This window comes from Neolamprologus multifasciatus, chromosome 2 (genome assembly GCF_963576455.1).
Source record: "Neolamprologus multifasciatus chromosome 2, fNeoMul1.2, whole genome shotgun sequence".
Lineage (NCBI taxonomy): Eukaryota > Metazoa > Chordata > Actinopteri > Cichliformes > Cichlidae > Neolamprologus > Neolamprologus multifasciatus.
The window spans coordinates 30,251,648-30,270,395 of NC_140440.1; the positions used below are offsets into that span (position 1 = coordinate 30,251,648).

Consider the following 18,748-nt stretch of genomic DNA (forward strand, 5'->3'; position numbering starts at 1 on the left):
TCACCTTTTCTTCACTCAAAATAAATTTCTCCTCAAAATACAACACTTGCACCTGCAAACTTTTTTTACGTGCGCTCAATTTTTTTTTTACGTGCGCTCAGAATAGTGGCACAAAAATAACACCATAATTAAATTACTTTTCCTATATAGGGTATCTGTAAAACTTGTAATTGAGACTTGTGCAGTACAGGTCCTGTGGTATATGGGATGTGTATTAACAGGTTGAAATACTGTTTGTCCTAGTTTTCCCTCTCACCCAATTTAGACACAAAAGAAGTGGAAACGTGTGTGGAGGCTGAGACTTTGATTTGTAAAGTCTTGGGGATCACAGGAGTGTGGGCATTTTCTTCTCAACAGTACAGGCCTCTTTGATTTCTCTGGAGGTTTACAGAAGTTTATGTTGTGACCTTTCTTTGAAGCTAACAAAGAAACACACTCTATACAGTATCTCCGTTAACATGTTTGCTAATCTAACAGAAAGAAAACTACATGGTTACAGTCCTTTATATTGTGGGCAATCTTTAGACTCCACAGACTTTTATATTTTTACTTTCATAAAAAACTGTTTCCTTTACAAAGACAAAATCAGAAATGAGGATATCTGAGTTTGATGCAGCCGTGGTGAAACACAGTGCAGTCTCTGTAATATAGACTGCAGCTTGAATTTATGTCTACACATGATTCCCTCAGTAACATCATACTGCATCACGCTGTATAGAGGCATAAAACGTATAAAATATAATTACGCCCTCAGCTTCGGTTATTGCGGCGAATTTTATTCATCCCATTATTCAAACTGATAAGATTTTTTTTTTCCGAGAGCAAATACAACTGGCACAAATGACTATCTTGATTTTCCATTGCTATAGCAACAAAAGCAATATGCATGTCCTGAATTAAAAACATCATTAACACTTGCGCCTTTAAGCTCAGGAGAAGCTACGCACACATATTTTCCCATAGTCACCACAGTGTATAGATGAAGCACTTATTGTTGTTTGAAAAGTCTAAATAAGGCAAAGGAAACAGAGGAGAGATGGAGAGCGAACTAAAGTCTGGCTCTAAAGAAGGACAAGCTGCCAAAAACAAAGTGCACCAAAAAGCTTCATTTAAAAATTATTAGAGTGGGCTGCCTAACCTAAATCCTCACAATTAGCACCCTGAAAGCACAAACTGAGTGGTTTCAATACTGTGATGTTCAAGCAGTTTGTTAAATACTCTTTTTTTTTCTCTCTTTCTTGATTCATCTGGAACCCGAGGCCTCAAATCCTGCTCTCCGTTTGTGCGAGTGTGTGTGAGAGTTTGAGTGTGCGTATGCCCTTAAAAAGACAGATGAGAAATAAGAAGAAAAGACAGAAAAAAGGGGGCATGCAGTCAAAGAAACAAACAGCCAAACACACATAGCCGTCAACTATTGTCTGACATAAAAACTCTGAAACAAAAGCGTTTTGTTGGAGGAATAATGTATTTGTTCACATGCGCTGCATTCATTTCTCAAATACATAAAAACACAAGACGTAGGACTAAAATCAATCTTGTTTTTATTGCACGTGGCGGGAGATTCTCTGGTGGCATATATTCTACAGCACATAGCCTTTTTTTTTCTCTCATGGTTTTATTCATTTTCTAAGACAGAGCAGAAGAAGAAATACCTTGCTGGCAAAATTATATAGTTCTGTGTGCCATGTTTGCCCACGCTTTCAAGTGGTCTAAATATCTACTTGTTCTCAAACAGCGTTGGCAGCTGTTTCTCAAATTACTGGAGGATGCACGCAAACGCAATGTCCAGGTTCCAGCAAAAGAAAAAGCCCACTTACGGATGGTTGGCAGCTTTACAAAAAAGCACGCTTTCTCTCCACATGATTCTAATTACTGAAAACTTGCTTCAACAATGGCTCCCAGAATCTATTAGAACAAACAGCTGCCCGTGACAATTAGGACATAATCATTTTGCATGAGGGAGTGTCTTCTTTTTTAGACTGTTGTTTATTCAGGCTCCTTCAAGTTGATGCCAGATGTTAAGAAAAGCCTAATTCGATTTCATGGTGCCCTCGCTACAAAGTCACTCGGAGCTACAATATTAATTACAATTAAATACCATTAATAGGTCTTAAATAAATAAAAGTTTTGCTCCCAGAGGTAATGACTAATGCGAATAAAACATTAATGTCGAAAAACAAACACCACAAACAAAAACAAACATTCACCAAGGAGTCAAGGTGAGTGTTTTGCTAAGCATAATCACTTATTTAAAGAAGCTGCCAGAAATCCATAAAGCAAAGACAAGCTGCTGTAAGAGATATCAAGACCAAACAAAGCCCGTTCAGCCAGATAAAACACTGCCTTGAGAAGTATGTACACAGAGATAAACGAACAGGAGACGTGCATGCCAAGTTCTACCATATAACAAGCTCGAAAATCCAAAACCAGCCCTCTAGTAACCACCTTGGCAGGGATGAATTCACGGGTTACTGGATTATAAGTCGGCTATATTTAGATAGAGAAGAGGGGAGGCCAAGTGGTTGCCACCTTGTTCTCTGGTAGTCTGCAGCTCTATGGCTTTTATTATTACATATACTGCCCAACCCAACTGCCGTTCTCTCAAAATAGCAAAGAAGTCAGCGGTGCACAGAGAGGGACTTGGCTGACAACCACCTTACTGAGTGATAAACAGAGACCACTTAGGAGTGAATCAGGGGAGATTGGCTCCGCCATTTCAGATAAGGATCAGCTCGCGGGCACACCTAGACCTGCATAAATCTGTTCAGAGGAGATGGCGATTTGTCATGTCACACGTGTCTTATGTAGAGTGAAAAAAGCAGCTATACAGCAATGGCAAGATCCAAAAAGCAGTGTCCTGCATGTCCCAGTGTTGCTTGATGTGAAGGTGGTGCAACACTGGCAATAAATAAATAAAAACCAATGTGGTTTTAGGTATTTCTTTAGTCCTTTCCTTGATATTTTTTGTACATGCTGTTCCAGTTCTGCCTATTATGTGTAAGGTGATAGGCCTCTGCTTGTGAGATGATGAGTTAGCAGGAACACACAAGAAGGAGGTGATTCTAGCAAGTGGGCTGAGAGACTACTGGGTGGTTTTTTTGACTGTCATCAGTCTTTGAGTCATCTGCTGTTATACACTGATAATTCTGATATTCTTTGTGTGACACTGTTATGACAAAACATATAATATCTCCAGTCCTGGCAAACTGTGGTCTCACACTGAAATGTGAAATGTCACCAACATGATGACTTCAGTATGAATAAGCAACAGATGTTATCAAGAATTCTGACTGTGTAGTCAAAAAACTAATGCGAGAGTTTAACACAAGCATTTTCTGCCGCTTAACATTATGCTGAAGCTGCAGAAAAGTTGGGTTGCGAGTTATTGTGCAAACAGTAAGGAAGAACTTTAACAGTCCTGTTGTGATTCGCCAAACGCTCCTCATCTCTCAGGATGCTTACAGACATAATACAAATCTATTAGACTACCAGTCATAAAACAACTGAAATCAGATGTGTGTTTTATATTGTTATTTATTAGGCAAATAACAAACTGAATCAAGCATAACAATCAACCACTAAAACTAATTTTTCTGTTCAGGAATGCAAGTAAATAATTGGCACCTTAATCAAAAAATAATAATAATGTGCTTTACTTTTTTCAGCTGTTTTATAAAACAGCAAATTTGAAAATTCATGGATTACAACAGTTATTATATTTTTGCATTTATTATTGCATTTGATGATACATTTACCATTACATTGTATTGTTATTACCAATAGTCTTAATTTAGGTCAGCTGTGGCATAAACCTTACAGTGAAGCATTATGAACATATACTGGATGGGATTTAGTGATAAATGAATAAACATTTCACTCTGTCATGTATCCAACAAACAACTTTTCAAGTAATAAGACGATGCTTTTCAATACTTATGACTAGGGATGGGTATTGATAAGATTTTCACGATTCCGATTCCATTTTCGATTCTGTTTAACGATTCGATTCTTTATCGATTCTCTTATCGATTATTTTTTTTTTAAAAAAGGAGAACACTAAGGTCAATTAGCTTAGATCTTTGTTTTATATCTTCTCTTTGAACAAGATAGAAATTTAAGAGTAACATGGCCTTACAAACCCAACAGTGAGATCTTAACAGATCCAACCTACGGCTCTTCAATGGGGTGTCACAGGGTCCCCAGGAAAAAAAATTGTGAATGTAAAATAATAAAATAAATATTCTTCTGTAGCAATTACACAAGAATATCCAGTAATGTCCCTGCCTACAATTAAACACATTCACTTACCGAAAATCGGGGGCATCTGCTGTGGCAAATGGGTGCAAGCCTTTTACCACAAACTTAGTCACTGCTCGGTGACATTCGTCTATCCTGGCCTGAAAGGAGACGCTACCGGTAGACTGTAGCAAGAACTGCCAGCATCTGAGCCAGACTCTGTCTGTCTCTCTCATCATGGTCATCTAAATGCACAGTAATGGCAGGTTTGTAATAAGGCAGATCGCGCTAACATAATATGCACTGTTAGTTGATTATTTACCTGCCGCATTAACGGGAGAGGACGTGCAAACGTTACCGCTGCTGCTGGGTTGAGATTCACGAGTCCGGAGCGGAATTAAAAACACGACATTCATTTAAGGTCATCGCGTGTTTTGTGAGCAAATGCTTTTGCATATTCGTAGTGTTTCCTCCCTTAAATGAAATATCTACTTTGCAAGTATTGCAAGTTGCCCTGTTGTCATCCGTTCTCGTAAAGTATAACCAAACTTTTTAGCGTTTGAGCCGCCATGTTTCCTGCCAGGTAAATGACGCTCCGCAACGTGGTGACGTCATTCGGGGCGACTGGAATCGATAAGGGAATCGTTTGCAAAAATGGCAAACAATTCAAAGGAATTGAAACAGTGGGAACCGGTTCTCAACAAGAACCGGTTTTCGATACCCATCCCTACTTATGACATTATACTGTTGTCAACATGAAATTTGACAACATATTTCAGCCATTTATGGAGCCTGATGGGGACACTGGAGGACAAAATATTACTGCATGGCAACAAGTTAGTTATTTGTGATCACAAGATCAATAACTTGTGGCTAAGAGGCAGTTAGGAATACAGATATGATAACTAAATTGTTGCCATGTCTTATTAATGCCTGGCCACAAGATACAGAATCTGTTGTTTACTGACAGCATCAGGCGAGCTCTTTAGGGAAATTATCGCACATGAAGCATCTATAAATTTGATTTAATTTTGTTTTATTTTAACCTTGGGATGAGTTATAATAATATCTTGCATTATCAGCAGTGGGAGGGGCCCTGAACCAGCTCTCGCTCTCTCAGTCCTGTTACATGTCTGTTGTTTTCTTCTGTGTAAGGAATTATATAATTGAGGAAAACTGAGTAGCGGCTAAGAAATCAAAATACGTGACATGACGGATGTGTTGATAACCTGTGTTCTGTTTAAACACAGCCTGGCACCTAAAAACAACAGCCTGCTCTGAAACAACAGCAAAAATAGTTTGTAATTTTGTTGTTTATACTATTTTTGTACACGTATAGATCTTGAGAGGGCAAAAATTACAAGCATCTGACTTGATGGTTGAGCCCAGACGTGAACAAAGCTCCATGCGCTTCAGGCAACAATTAAAAGATCAGACACCTTGCAGCTTTCTGATCTTGTTTATCTCATATTCGAAGTCATGGACACTTTATAATGAAGTTGTGGCCACGATTTAATATCTAATTCCCATGTCTTATTAACTTGTGAATACTACTTAATTATCTCATTCACATGTCTTATTATGGACACAAGTTATTGGTCGTTTGGTCACACGTTACCATGTGGCCAGGAGGGCTTTATAGCTCTAACTCTCGTTAGTCGTATTCATACTAGAACATGATTATAACAAACGGAAAAGGCCATCACAATAAGAAGATTTGCCATTTCTGTTAGTTGTAAACCTTACATTTCCAGAATTTTTAGAATCAAATCCAGCAATGGACTTTCGTCTGTGTTTTTTGTTTGAGATTCAACCAACGGCATAAGCAGAACCGTTTATTATTTGCTATTTTTAGTGAGAAACTACATGTTTTTTAAGCGAAACAAAAAATGTGTTACGCTCGAGACAAAAAGCATTTAAAGTCTGAAACTAGTGCTCAATTGCATGTAACCATATTTAAACCATACAGTATTAATATAATGGCACAGTGCAGTTAAACAATAATATTGTGGAGGAATGTGCATCTGACAGTGAGCGTCAAACATTCGTTAGTGAGGTGTGTTTGACTCTAATTGCACAGAGTAAATAATTATTGTGTTGAAAAAGACAACAGTTCTTGACATCTGTAATGTTCACCCAAGTATTAACATTAGCTGACAGTGTTAATTTGTTTGCTGTAAAATATAATAGCAGTCCAAACAAGTGCTTTATCAGGCAACATTCATGCTGATAGATGTGAACATGCAAGAAAGAGCAGAAAAAATGTTTAGCACTCACATTCACAGAGGTGATCTTCCCCAATTGACAGGCCTCCTGCAAGGAAAGATGACAAATTTTTACATTGCTGTCTGACTGTAACTCTATAGAGAATTTACAATTGAAACTGATATTTGAACTCAGCAAAGGAAAGTGCACAGGGAACTTTCTGGTGTTCTTAGAGTCAATCAGAGTTCACAATCGAGAAACACATAGATTTGAGAGTTTTTTAAAGTTGGAATTGAGAATAAGGATACATATTGATTTCTTGCTCGAATGCAAACCCGTGCCCAGTTGACTCGGCAGCAAACCAGGCTGCAGAGTACACACCCGCTCCCCGGAAAAGTAAAGAATAGGGCAAACCTGACATCCTGACAACAGAAGCCCTACAACTGACACTTTGATAAAGATGTTTTCTCCACATGTCAGGGAGGAAAGTGAACAGAATATCAAATGAAGCATCAAAAATTAACAATAAACAGCGACAAGCTTCTAAATTGGGAACAAAAGACACCCGCAAGCCTGCAAAATAGCATCCTCTCTCTGGGGACTGAGATAACTCACAGAGAGATAAGAGTATTTAATTTTTAATCACCAATTTTGTTTTCTTTGTACTGTGTATAATAATCTGAATACGTGACTTTATTTGCAAAGAAAATAGAAGAAATGTGGCAGTGAAGTGCCACTTAGACAGGGGAGAAGCTGAGAGGACTACTGGGGTGGAACGGTAAAACAATGAACAGGAAACAAGTTCATGTCAACAGATTATCCCTCCGTAATTATTCGCCAAGGGATGCTGTTACTGACTGAGCGATAGAGGAGTACGCCCCAAGATATTCACTAAAAACAAAATGGTTCTTCGTGGTGGCCAGCCGCACTAAATTAAAAAGAAAAAAATAAGAATCCATAAAGGGTTTTAGTATCTTTCAACTCATTGTTATAGTTTTACAGCCCATACATTTACGGTTTGGCTCCATCTCACCTCTCATCATCATCCACTGTGCACAGAACACCCTACTGTTGCATTTATAGCACACAAGCTCTGATAAAGCCAACACCAAAAGGCAGACAAGCAAAGCTAGCGGTTAGCTGATAAGCATATCATTTAGCAGTGTTTCCCTCAAAAGCTGGAGTCTAAATATATGGAGTTAATATATGTTAATATTGGCTTTAGAGTATGATGTGCATAGAGAAAAAGATGACTTTAGCAACAAATTTATGTTGCATAAACTGTTTATGAAAGTTCATTTGCAATATTATTGATCATAAATTCCCCAGCATGGACAACAGTGACATAAACCTAAAGTTGCCTGAAAGTAGCACAACATGATGGCCTCTGATGACAATTTAGTACCTAGAAAAGAAGCCACTTCAATACTATTGAACTTCTTGGCTAGAAGAAGTCAGACCTCTGAGCACAATACAAAAGAATACTTTTCTTGACAAAAATAGAAACGACAAGTTTCACAACTCGAATCAAAAACAGACCATCCAGTACAACCAGTGTATGTAAGAAGGCACACAAGGAGCATGTACTAAAAGCTGGCAGTGTGTAACCCATTAGTAAACAAATGACTCAAGTGGGCAAATTTAAAATGTAAAACCTTGCCTAGGTCTACTTTTGTGCTTACACTTGACTTATGCTGTGTCACTGGATGTATTGCTGTTTCACTACTATTGCACTATAATGCTGCTGCTGGCACCTTGTGGCAATAGATTTAAACAAATGAATTAGGAGGTATGTTATCAATGCCAATAGCTTAGTGGAAAAGAAGGATGGGAAATGTCCTTTCGTTTTGTTTGCGCTCATAAATCCTGCTGCCTGCGAGGATTTTTACATTGTGTCGTCTTCGGTATGATTGCAAATGGGGCAGATTTCAAAGCATTTCTTTTATTTCTATGTTTTTTTCCTCCATATCTAAATTTTCTGCGAGGTAAAAATATGATTAAGATCTTTCTAACACTGTCACAATACTTGCTTGGCATATGAATCACTGTAATTACTATGAAACCAGCAGCACATCAATTTCAAAAGTATCCTGTTCAAGAACTGCAACTGTAGATGCACTCTTAACAATCTCTTCTACATATGGAGACACTGTCACTCATATCAAAGTAGATTACATAAGCTTGTAATTAGAATTAACACTCCACTTATCATTTCATCATCACATTATGCCCTAAATAGCTACTAAGCACTCATAATCAGATTATAAGGAATACAAAAATATTATAAAGGCATATATCGGTGTCTTTCTTTAAATGTACCTTTACTGTTTACGCAAATGAGAAGTACATGTTTATTTTATTATTTATGTATTTTGTCTGCACATTTGAGACTAACAACACCAGTCAAGTCTGTCTGAAGATTTACTCATTTGCATCTAATGACTGGTCATTTAAAGCAGAATTTTACTTAGGGCTGCCACCGGGCAGTTGTTTCTTCTTCAAGTAATGTTTTATTCAACATCTTGTGACACATACTTCAAGTTAGAGACCTTGCCAACCAATTAAATATATGATAATGCACATAAGGGACCTGAGAAAGTGACCTGTGGTTGTTTTATATTTAGATGACATTCAAAGCAGTAGTTGTACATCTGACTGTCAGAGACCATAAATGTATGAGTTTTCTCTTTTTTTCTCTCCTCAGTATGGTTTGGTCAGTGACCCTCTCTCTGGATTTACGCCTCTCAAACTAGCAGTTTCAAAGCACTCATATGCAAGCCTGGGAGAGAGTTATGCTTAAGATAAGTGCATTTGTTGGTGAACCACATCAAAGTACAGAGGGATGTCTTAGCGAGCAAAGGCAGTGGAGCTCAAACCTCGCCTTTGATCACCCCAGGCACTCTGATCATTAAAATATTGGATAAATAATTGATTAAAAACACCAGACCTTATTGTGCTCTGTTTCTGTATCCAAATGTATCCTAATTTTGAGACACTGTGGGTACACTGTACATAGGAATAAAAGGGACATATAGGACATATTGTTGCTTCGGAGGGCATGTTTTGCAAAATATTTGCTAGTAATGAGACTTGATAGTGAACTGACTAGAGGACTGAGTTACTGACTGAGTTCCAGTATGAACTGAAGGCAGGTTGAAGTCCTATGACAAACCTTCTTCACAAGTAATGGTCTGAATTCTGGCGTGCCGAGCTAGTACAGTGGTAGAGAAACCGAGAAAAAACAAATCAAAAGTCACAGACAGAAGACAGAAATGAGTGCTTTCCAGCTGAGCGTAGGTGACAGGAGGGTAGCTAATATTCCATCTACAGTGGAAACTGTGCACGCAGTATGCAAGAGAAGCGCAACATGAACACTATATATATGTGTATATTAGGGATATTAAAAAGGCTATTTTCCTTCATCTTACGCTTATATATGGGCCAGTATTGAAGTCTCCCTAAGTACATATACATTTGCATATTGGGTATAAAAAATGGGTCCAAGGTAATCAAAATTTATTCCTGTTCCAACTTATAATACTTGGCCTGTGGCGAAGTACAAATTCTGGACCCCATGCAGAGTCTCACTGGGCCCACTTATTCATTGAATAAATCCATTACCACGTTTGTATGAGTAACTAAATCAACATGTGTATGCCTGTTCAGCCGTAGTGCTTCATGATCACAGTGATCATTTTTTCGAAACATATTCTGATTACCGCATGTTCTTCACTGTCAGGTTTCACCTCATTATTCCTGTTATTTTAGCATATTTATTGGACTCTTTGCATGAGACAAAGGTGAAAAGTGATCAGTCTAAAGAATGGTTGCCTTACATTTCCTAATGAAATAACATGAAAGGCCTCACAGAGATCGTGTTTTATGTGCAGAGATAAGGTAGCATATTAAAACTAAACCCAAGCACAACTAATTGATCTACAAAACTAATTAAATCAAGTGTTTGAACTGATAAGTCAATACCTACAATTGCTCCAATGCTGACTGGTGTTTATTAGTTGAATGTCTGAAAAATAGAAATTTTGCGATGCTGCTAAAGGTTAATTTTCATCATTAAAATTATCAAAAAAATTATGCCTGATAAGAAAGATGGTGCTTATTTATCAGCTAACTAGTTAGCTCCATTATTGATGCGATTGTGTCTTCCATCGCTATGATTGTTCCCAAGAGCTCAGTACTGACCTGGAAGTGCATGGACTTTTGCGGGATCTTGCAAAAATAACTAACTACGAGGCTCCGTACATATCTTCTAAAAGGTGCAAAGAAATTGAATTCTAAAAGCTTACAATTTTACTCACAAAAAGCTGTTGTCAGTCTGTACCACACATTTTAGCATGATTGTCTACGGGGGGGCGGCTTTGACTCCGATTTGAAGTGAGCTTCAAGCGGTGCCTACGGGAACTTTTTTTTTTTCCAATTGCATTGTCTTTCAGCTATAGAGGTTGCCCCTGGGTAGCTATTGACAATCATGAGGTACTCCAATGCTATGCTGTCTTTTTGACACTAAAGGGGGAACATGATTTACAAGATCATGTTGTCCAAAACAAGATTTAAAATTAACACCTAAGACCATAAACCATAGATCACAAACTCATTTAGGAACTGGTTACTGAGATCATCTAACAGGAGAACAGTAACCTTATTTTTTCATAGACTGCACGATCAATCAAACTTTTGTTTTGTTGAGCTGTCCACTACTGGCCAGAGGAAAGAATGCAGGTTTAAAACACTTGGCTTCAATTTTGAACTCTTCAAAGCTACATCTATCTTTTTTTAACTTCAATAAATTGTTTAGGTGTTCAGAACACCCCAGACTTGTATTTACTTACAGATATGTTTGTAGTCCAAAGGACATTACAAACAGAGACTTATTTGTAAACATATGTCACCAGAGAAGGACAACAAACATTGATATTAAATTACACCACACTCTAATGACATTTAGTAGCCACAATAGGGTCCAATTTTAACTTCATCAAGCTCTAAACACATTCGAGTGCACTTTAAAACCACAGAAACACAGCTGGGAGCCAAAATAGTTAAATTACCACACATCACAAACATATAACACATTTATAATCCAGTAATTTCCACAGGCATCCATTAACACAATGCCAATCAAATCACTGACTCCTGTTATTCCATCATTTTTGTGACTTTTTCTTGATCTCTGTTAACATCATGGCACAAAGGTCCATGCTCAATTATGACCGCTCTAATATGTCAGCAATTAAGATATAAGTATCACAATAACAAGCTTTGCTGAGTAAGTTCCATTAGCAATAACTTCAAAGTAAAAGAAAAAAAACCTTCCTCACTGCAGTTTGTGAAAACATTTTTAAAGAGCATATGATGTGATAACTTCAAGCTACAGTGAAAGCCTTAAAACCCCTCATCCCTGGGGTCCTCATGCTCCTAATAGTTTAACACTAATGAGATCTGCTGCTCCCGTCTTTACAGCCTCCCACATAACAGTTTATTTCATAGTGTAAATACCTTTGAAGGTAGGGAGAAGCACAGAGCAAACCAGAGAGACGAGAACCTTTCTAGTTGGCCACGGTCTCTTAACTTGTATATTTCGCATTTGTTTTGACTGCAACTTAGGGTTCTTGGGGGAAACTCGGGTCTTCTGCAATTCAGTTAGTCTTACTGCATGAAGTCTGTGAAAATAATGGTCAGGCAGCACTTTGACAAGATTGGAGTATTTGAAAAAAAAAAACATGCCGTGGTCTATTACTTGAGCTTTTTGGAGACGGTGAGAGAAAAGCACATGGCCCGCTATCAGCTGCTTTCCCAGAGGAAGAGATGGATGCGTCCGAATTTATCAAAAGGAGCAAATTGTCAACTGTCAGGTAGCCTCAAAACAATGAGACACATGCATACATATGCACACATAACTATTCACCACGGAAAACTTGGATGTGCATGCCATCTGCTAATGCGCGCAGACTCGAGAGACATGGATGTCTCAGCCAAGACAAAGTGAGCAGAGTTCAAGTTTACATCTCTTATATATCTGGCAAACACAGCATGCCTTAGACAGCATAATAAAACGGTTGCAAAACAAAACACCTCCTCATCGAAAGAGGCTAATAAAGTCTTCAATATACTTAAGTGTAGCCTTAGATAAATAGAATAACCATTTCCCTCTGCACTGGTGTTCAGTTGTCCAAAGTGTATTGATGTACTTATTGACATTCATTAAAGGGAAACCCTCTCAGCAAACCACAGAGAGCGGTGTAAATCCTGTAAACTTCTTGAGTGTGCATAAGGAGCAACATTCCTTTAACACAATTACTAAACAGCAATAATGTCACCATATGTTCGAACCAGTTTTGATTTACAAGTGGACACCATGTTGCCTTTTAATCAGCTTATTATTATTAAGTGGTCTGTATATGTGTGTGTTTCCCCTGGACAATCCTCCTTCTTGCTTCACTCTTAGCGAGGTATTGATCCTCCCAGTGTACCAGCCCCTCCTGATTTCATTAAGCTAGCTGCTGTTAATTACTCCACACTCTAACCTTTTGCTGTTTCATTTGGGCCAACAAATTGGGCGAATTAAAAAAGGTGATGTGGGAAGAGGAAAAGAGAGAAAGGGGGGAAAAAAGCTCCTTGGCAGCTATGCTGGTGGACCCCCTCCCTTTCTGTGGCGTTTGTGTCAGAATCCCAAGCGGCATAATAATTAAAAAAGTTCATCAATGTTCTCTTTGCTCATCAAATTATGCAGAAGGAGGCTACTCCGGTAATTGTGGCAGAGGATTCATTTATGAAAACCATATGAGCTAGAACTAGTATGGTTGTCTTGGGAGTTGGAGAATTTTGTCCTTTTTTCACATCTTTGGGCTCGTGTCAAAGTTATTGTAGAGTCGAGCCGATTGGTGATTAAAACCCATTTTATTTACCAGGATCATGTGATGGTCCTAAGATTTTGTTTTTCACTAAATCAAAATCCAGCACACACCAATTAGTCTTCTTAGGGAAGATATTAAAAGAGTGCGGTATGACACATAGCTGCAAAGTTATAATTAGACTTCATTTAATACCTTATGTCATGAGATTACATGCGTGGTGCATGGCATCTAAAGCATACTTAAATCTCAGGGGATATAATTGATTAACCATATGAGGGCGGGAAACAGATGATGAGGATGATGCTCTAAATCCATGTTAAATCGATATAGCCACTTCCTACACATCAAGGGATTATTGACAGAAATTACTACCAGCCGCAATCGCTCGGGTACATCGGATAATTTCTAACTTGGTGTATTAATGTGTGAACGTGCACAAGTGAGTCAAAAACATCCCACTGTTATGACTGCTCTAAGAAATCATCAAGCTTTAAGTGGGACAATTTTGCAACATGGATACATTACCAAGAGAGCAAGTAAAATTTATAGGATCTTTTGGAGCCATTAGGAAAGATGCCCTTTTCTCAAGGTTGAGTACATTCTAGTTGAAAAGATTCTACATGATGCAGAAGGAGCCATTCAGAGAACTCCCTTTGGCTGAGATAATAACTTCATCATAATTAGCTTGTGGTGCTCAGGAGTGTTGAATTGTCGGTTGCAGTGGGATCTGCGCTGATTTATTGCTTGATTTAATTACGTATCAAAATTCAATTAGACATGCTTTCAACCAAATTCAAAGTGAGCTTTGTCAAGCTGTCCCTTGAAATCAGGTACAGCTTGAAGGACATCCTTCATAATGCAGTGACATCTAACTTAATAATTACCACTTACCAAAAATCATTCATGTGCTTAAAAGGCAAAAAAAAAAAATGCTATGCCAGTTTTAGAGAAAAAGAAATAAAACATTCTTACTTTGCCATTACTTTTTCCAAATTTCAACTGCCATCAAACAGTATCAAACCATGTGAAGCACAACGTGATTCAGTAGTGATGTGAAGAGGGTAGCAGGTACTTTACCAAGTGAAGATACATGACAAAATGCTCTTTGAGGTTGACTACAGTTGAGGAAGTGTCTGGCTTTCTTTAACCACATCACTCAATGCCTTCTCACCTCCTTTTGCTCCAGACTACACTAGGGAAAAAAGAGGAGCTGTTTTGAATAAGTGTCACACCAGCCTCCAAGAGCTACATTGATCTTTACTGCTATGCAAATTTAGGATGTCATGGTGTCTATGCTAAGAAGTCAAGGAACGGAACGAATATTTCAGCCTGAGGTCTCTAACTGAAGTTGAGTCTTTTACTACTATTGTAAATACTTCCATTGACAATTCTAAGTACACTTAAGTAATAGGGTCCTCTTTTGACCTCCAGAGTTGCCCCCTTTTATAAAAAGTATGATTCAGTAAGTTGCTAAAGATGTTACATTACGATTTTGATCTATTCTGACTTTACTGCAAAGTTTTTGCAGTTTTTCATTGTTACAGATGCTATGAACATCCCACTTCACCTCACCATAAAAGTGTTTTATTAGGTTGTGATCTGGGGACTGTACAGACCACTGGAGTAAAGTAAAGTAATTTCCTGGAACCATCTTGAGACAATGACACATTTTCTTGCAAGAAAACTTCCTTCTTAAAAAAAAAAACAGAATTAGACAGAGTGGTAAGCAGTAATGTTAGATATATTTATGGAAGCAATAATATGATGAAAATACCAAACACTGTTTTTCTGTTTTCACTCAATCTTCAATTTGGTTCCTTCCAATATCAAGTAGCTATAGCACAGAAGACATACCTTGCTCTTTCTTACAGTACCACCAACACTTGAAGTCAGGCCCTAGATATTTTTACACTGGTTAATGGCAGTGTTGTGGATTGACTTGCAGAGGGACAGAACAAGCACTGCCTAGTTTGTTTGCCCTGATTGAAATATATATACATATATATATATATATATATATATATATATATATTCCACACAGCCACACTGACTGAGATAGTGTGTAAGTGAGAGAAGATACTCGTGCCCCTTGCTGATTTCCACCTTGTCTACACTTAGTTTTCCCCCTGTTTGGTGATAGCATGTCAGCTGGTGCTGTCACAATGGATGATAACAATCTTACTAATGCATAATAACATCCAGGGCTTTATATCCGCCCCGCAGTCTCTGCATTATTACAATATTATTTGCTACAAGAAAATGAAGATTTTGCTGCTGGCTAAACCACAATATGAAAGGACAGACAGGGAAAAAAAGGTTAAGTGTTTTAGCAACACTAGTCATAAGACCCTAGTGTGCTATTAACTGTAATATTGTTGCGGAAAAAACTCATGTTATATGTATTGAGAGCCATTTTCTTTTACTAGCCAGTGGCAGGATGTTAAGGTTGTCATGGTCTAAAGAATTGTCAAAATTTGCCCACTTTTTAGAAACTCGGTTTTATTCACCATGTCTGCTAAAGGTTCTACAGTGATATCCAGTTCAGAGTTTTGTCCAGTGATTTTTATACCAATTTAAAAACTGATGCAGAATTTGACAGGAAAGAAGTTAAATATACTGTAAATGTTAGTGACACAAGAGCAGACGCTACACGTTTAAATGGCTAATAATTGAACTGTTCAGCCCTGTCTGCATGCCTGCCTCCATAGTGAGTCACAAGAGCTTGAGCAGCATTAACAGTGAGGTTTATCTAATAAAGTGCACTGTCAAGGAGGAAACACGAAAAAAAGAGAATGGAAAGACCCGCTAATGTGTCATACCTCAGTTTATCAAGATCCTGTTCTAATATGAGTTGTTCACCAATTTGATCGCTCTCCTACTGAAACATTTGACAGTTTTCCTCATTGACACTTATGGAAGCATTATCCAAAGACTGTGATGTGCAAATACGTAGTGAATCACAAGTGTGGAGAAAAGAGCCTGAATCACTGTCATTCTCTGATGAACATGAAACACAGTTATGATACTGATTAATCATTGTCACTAAATCTATGGTACTGATCTCCTAAAAGTGGTAGATGCTTCTGTCTACCACTGTCTAGCAATGCTTCTGTCTAACACACTGCCATTTGCCAAATGGTAGCTATAATGTTATTTAGTTTCAAAATACATTCAATGTCATTCTTCACATATTACAACAGGCGTAAGGATTAGACAACGAAGCTCGTGAAACATTAGCTGACAGCGGCCTTGTTATAAATTTCAGTGAAAACCCCACAACAAGAAGTGATAATACTTTATTAATCTCCGTGAGAATAATGGCCCTCTCGCTGAAATGTTGACAGGTCTCATTTCAGAAATACGTCTTTTTTTCTATTCCAGTTATATGTAATCTGTTCCCTACACACAAATCAATTTATATCTTAAGCGATCACATTTAGCATGAGGATAATGTTTCTGTGCAGCTAAAATTGGCTTATATCTGTGTTTATAACCAACAGTGAGGGTTCATCTCCAAGAAATTGATTCTGATTGTCTTTCTATATTCCAGAATAGTTTTTTTCCGCATTGGTAACAGGTGTGTTTTCATTACTCAATGGTGAAAAGTTTTGTTCTTTTTTTAAAAACAAACAGCTCATATAGGTTTAATATAACCAAAAGACTGTAGTTATAATAGTCCAGTAACTGTAAAACTTAAAAGGTAAGTTCTGAGTATTGATACAGTAAGTATATTTTTTTCCATTAATGTATTCATCTTTTTCAACATTAGCTTGTTACTATGGATGAAATCTGTAGAGATGATGATTTTAATAAACGCCTGCTGTCTCTGTGTCATAAAAGACATACGGACTGTGTTTTCTTTTCCCTTTTCCTAGTGAAAAGGTAATGGAAGCTAAAGAACAGACAGGTCACTCTACATATTTTTGGAGTAGGGGACTATATACCCAGGAAGGAAACTTAATTAAAGCATAACCCTTCAAAGCCTGAAACATGAAATAATTACCAGTAAATTCAATTTTTTTGAAAATGGAGAGTTTATTGAACCACATAAAAAATTTGTTTATAAAATTAATTACATTTTAACTTCCATTTTTAGTGCATTTTTCCATTTTAGGCAATAATGATGAATATGAAAGCCAACAAAGACAATTGCCCTTTACTTTTTTATTACAGTAAAGTCTAGGCCTAAATACAGCATGTAGTTATTAGCAACATTAGTATGCTAATGCTTATTTTTGTGCCACTATTCTGAGCGCACGCAAAAAGAAATTGCAGGTGCAAGTGTTGCATTTTGAGGAGAAATTTATTTTGAGCGAAGAAAAGCTAAATTTGAGTGAACAAAATTCACAATGTCACAACAGCGTTTGTTTTAGTTCAAAGGCTTTATGGTTTTTCCTATAATACCTGGTGGTGTAGTGGGTGATTTTTTGTCAGTTCAGCCTCATATATTATGTTTAACCCGAGTGACCACCCGGTCAGCTGGTGGGTAACAGGCATCTCCGAAAACGTTAGAGCATTTATGCAAATATGTGATGTCTTGATGAATCGAGCAAATATTTTAAGTTCACACAGCACCATTCTCTCATGAAAATATCTTAAAAGTTTATTTTGTGACCCAGACAGAGAAATATTTCAAACTCCGTCACTCTGTGTTCCTCCGCCACTGCCTCGTTTGAGTTTTGGACGAAATGGATTCTGGGATATTACATTTTGTCATTTCGAGCTGATTGGAGACCAAAACAGCCAATCAGATTTTTTTTGCATCCAAGTCTGTGATTGGCTGGTTTTGTGGCACAAATATAACGGTGTAGAGAAAGAGTTGAGCGCACATGGGCAGAAATGTTGAGAGCGCGAGCAACACATTGCGAGCAAGTGAGCTTGTAACTAGGACACAGTGCACAAAGAGTCAAACAATAGTTGTATGTGGCTAAGTTTTTGGTGTAACAGTTATCTAAATGTTTGTGCCATGTGCACTGCCCTATGAAAAAGGAAACAAATCATGCAACGTTATGATGGTGTCTTTTTGCCTCCCCCTCATCACAGTAGAGCTGGCCCGAACAATAAAGGTTAGCAGCTAACGAGCCAGGCTGGAGTAGAAATACACCAACATTTGAAACTTTTAGAGAATCTTGAAAAGTAAAATGCAAACTCTGTGAGCGGAAATTTGCATAGGATTTAGCAAAGAAAAAAATAAAACATTGTAAACTGCTTAAACTAGTAGGTTGCAGGAAAAAGAGAAACGCCAGTTATTTCACAGCAGTTATTGTGAACTGTATTAATTCCTTTTTTCTTATCATTATGTTTTTACATGTTGTTCAAAGTCAGATAAAAAAAACAAGCCAAAAGCACTTCAACACAAACGATGCAAGTGTACTGCCACGTGTGTTATTAGGATAAATTAACATGGCAGCTTGACATTGCTTGTGATAAAGGAC

The 18,748-nt window shown here is 37.6% G+C and overlaps 1 protein-coding gene across 2 annotated transcripts in view; it reads right to left on the minus strand.

The window, feature by feature from the left end:
- Nucleotides 1-18,748, minus strand: part of pcdh11 (protocadherin 11) — a 134,166-nt gene that overhangs the window by 52,183 nt on the left and 63,235 nt on the right. For both annotated transcript variants that reach the window (XM_085170547.1, XM_085170540.1), the window contains one exon: nucleotides 6,514-6,549. In XM_085170547.1, coding sequence (XP_085026673.1) covers nucleotides 6,514-6,549 — 36 coding nt within the window. The remainder of the gene's footprint in view (nucleotides 1-6,513; nucleotides 6,550-18,748) is intronic.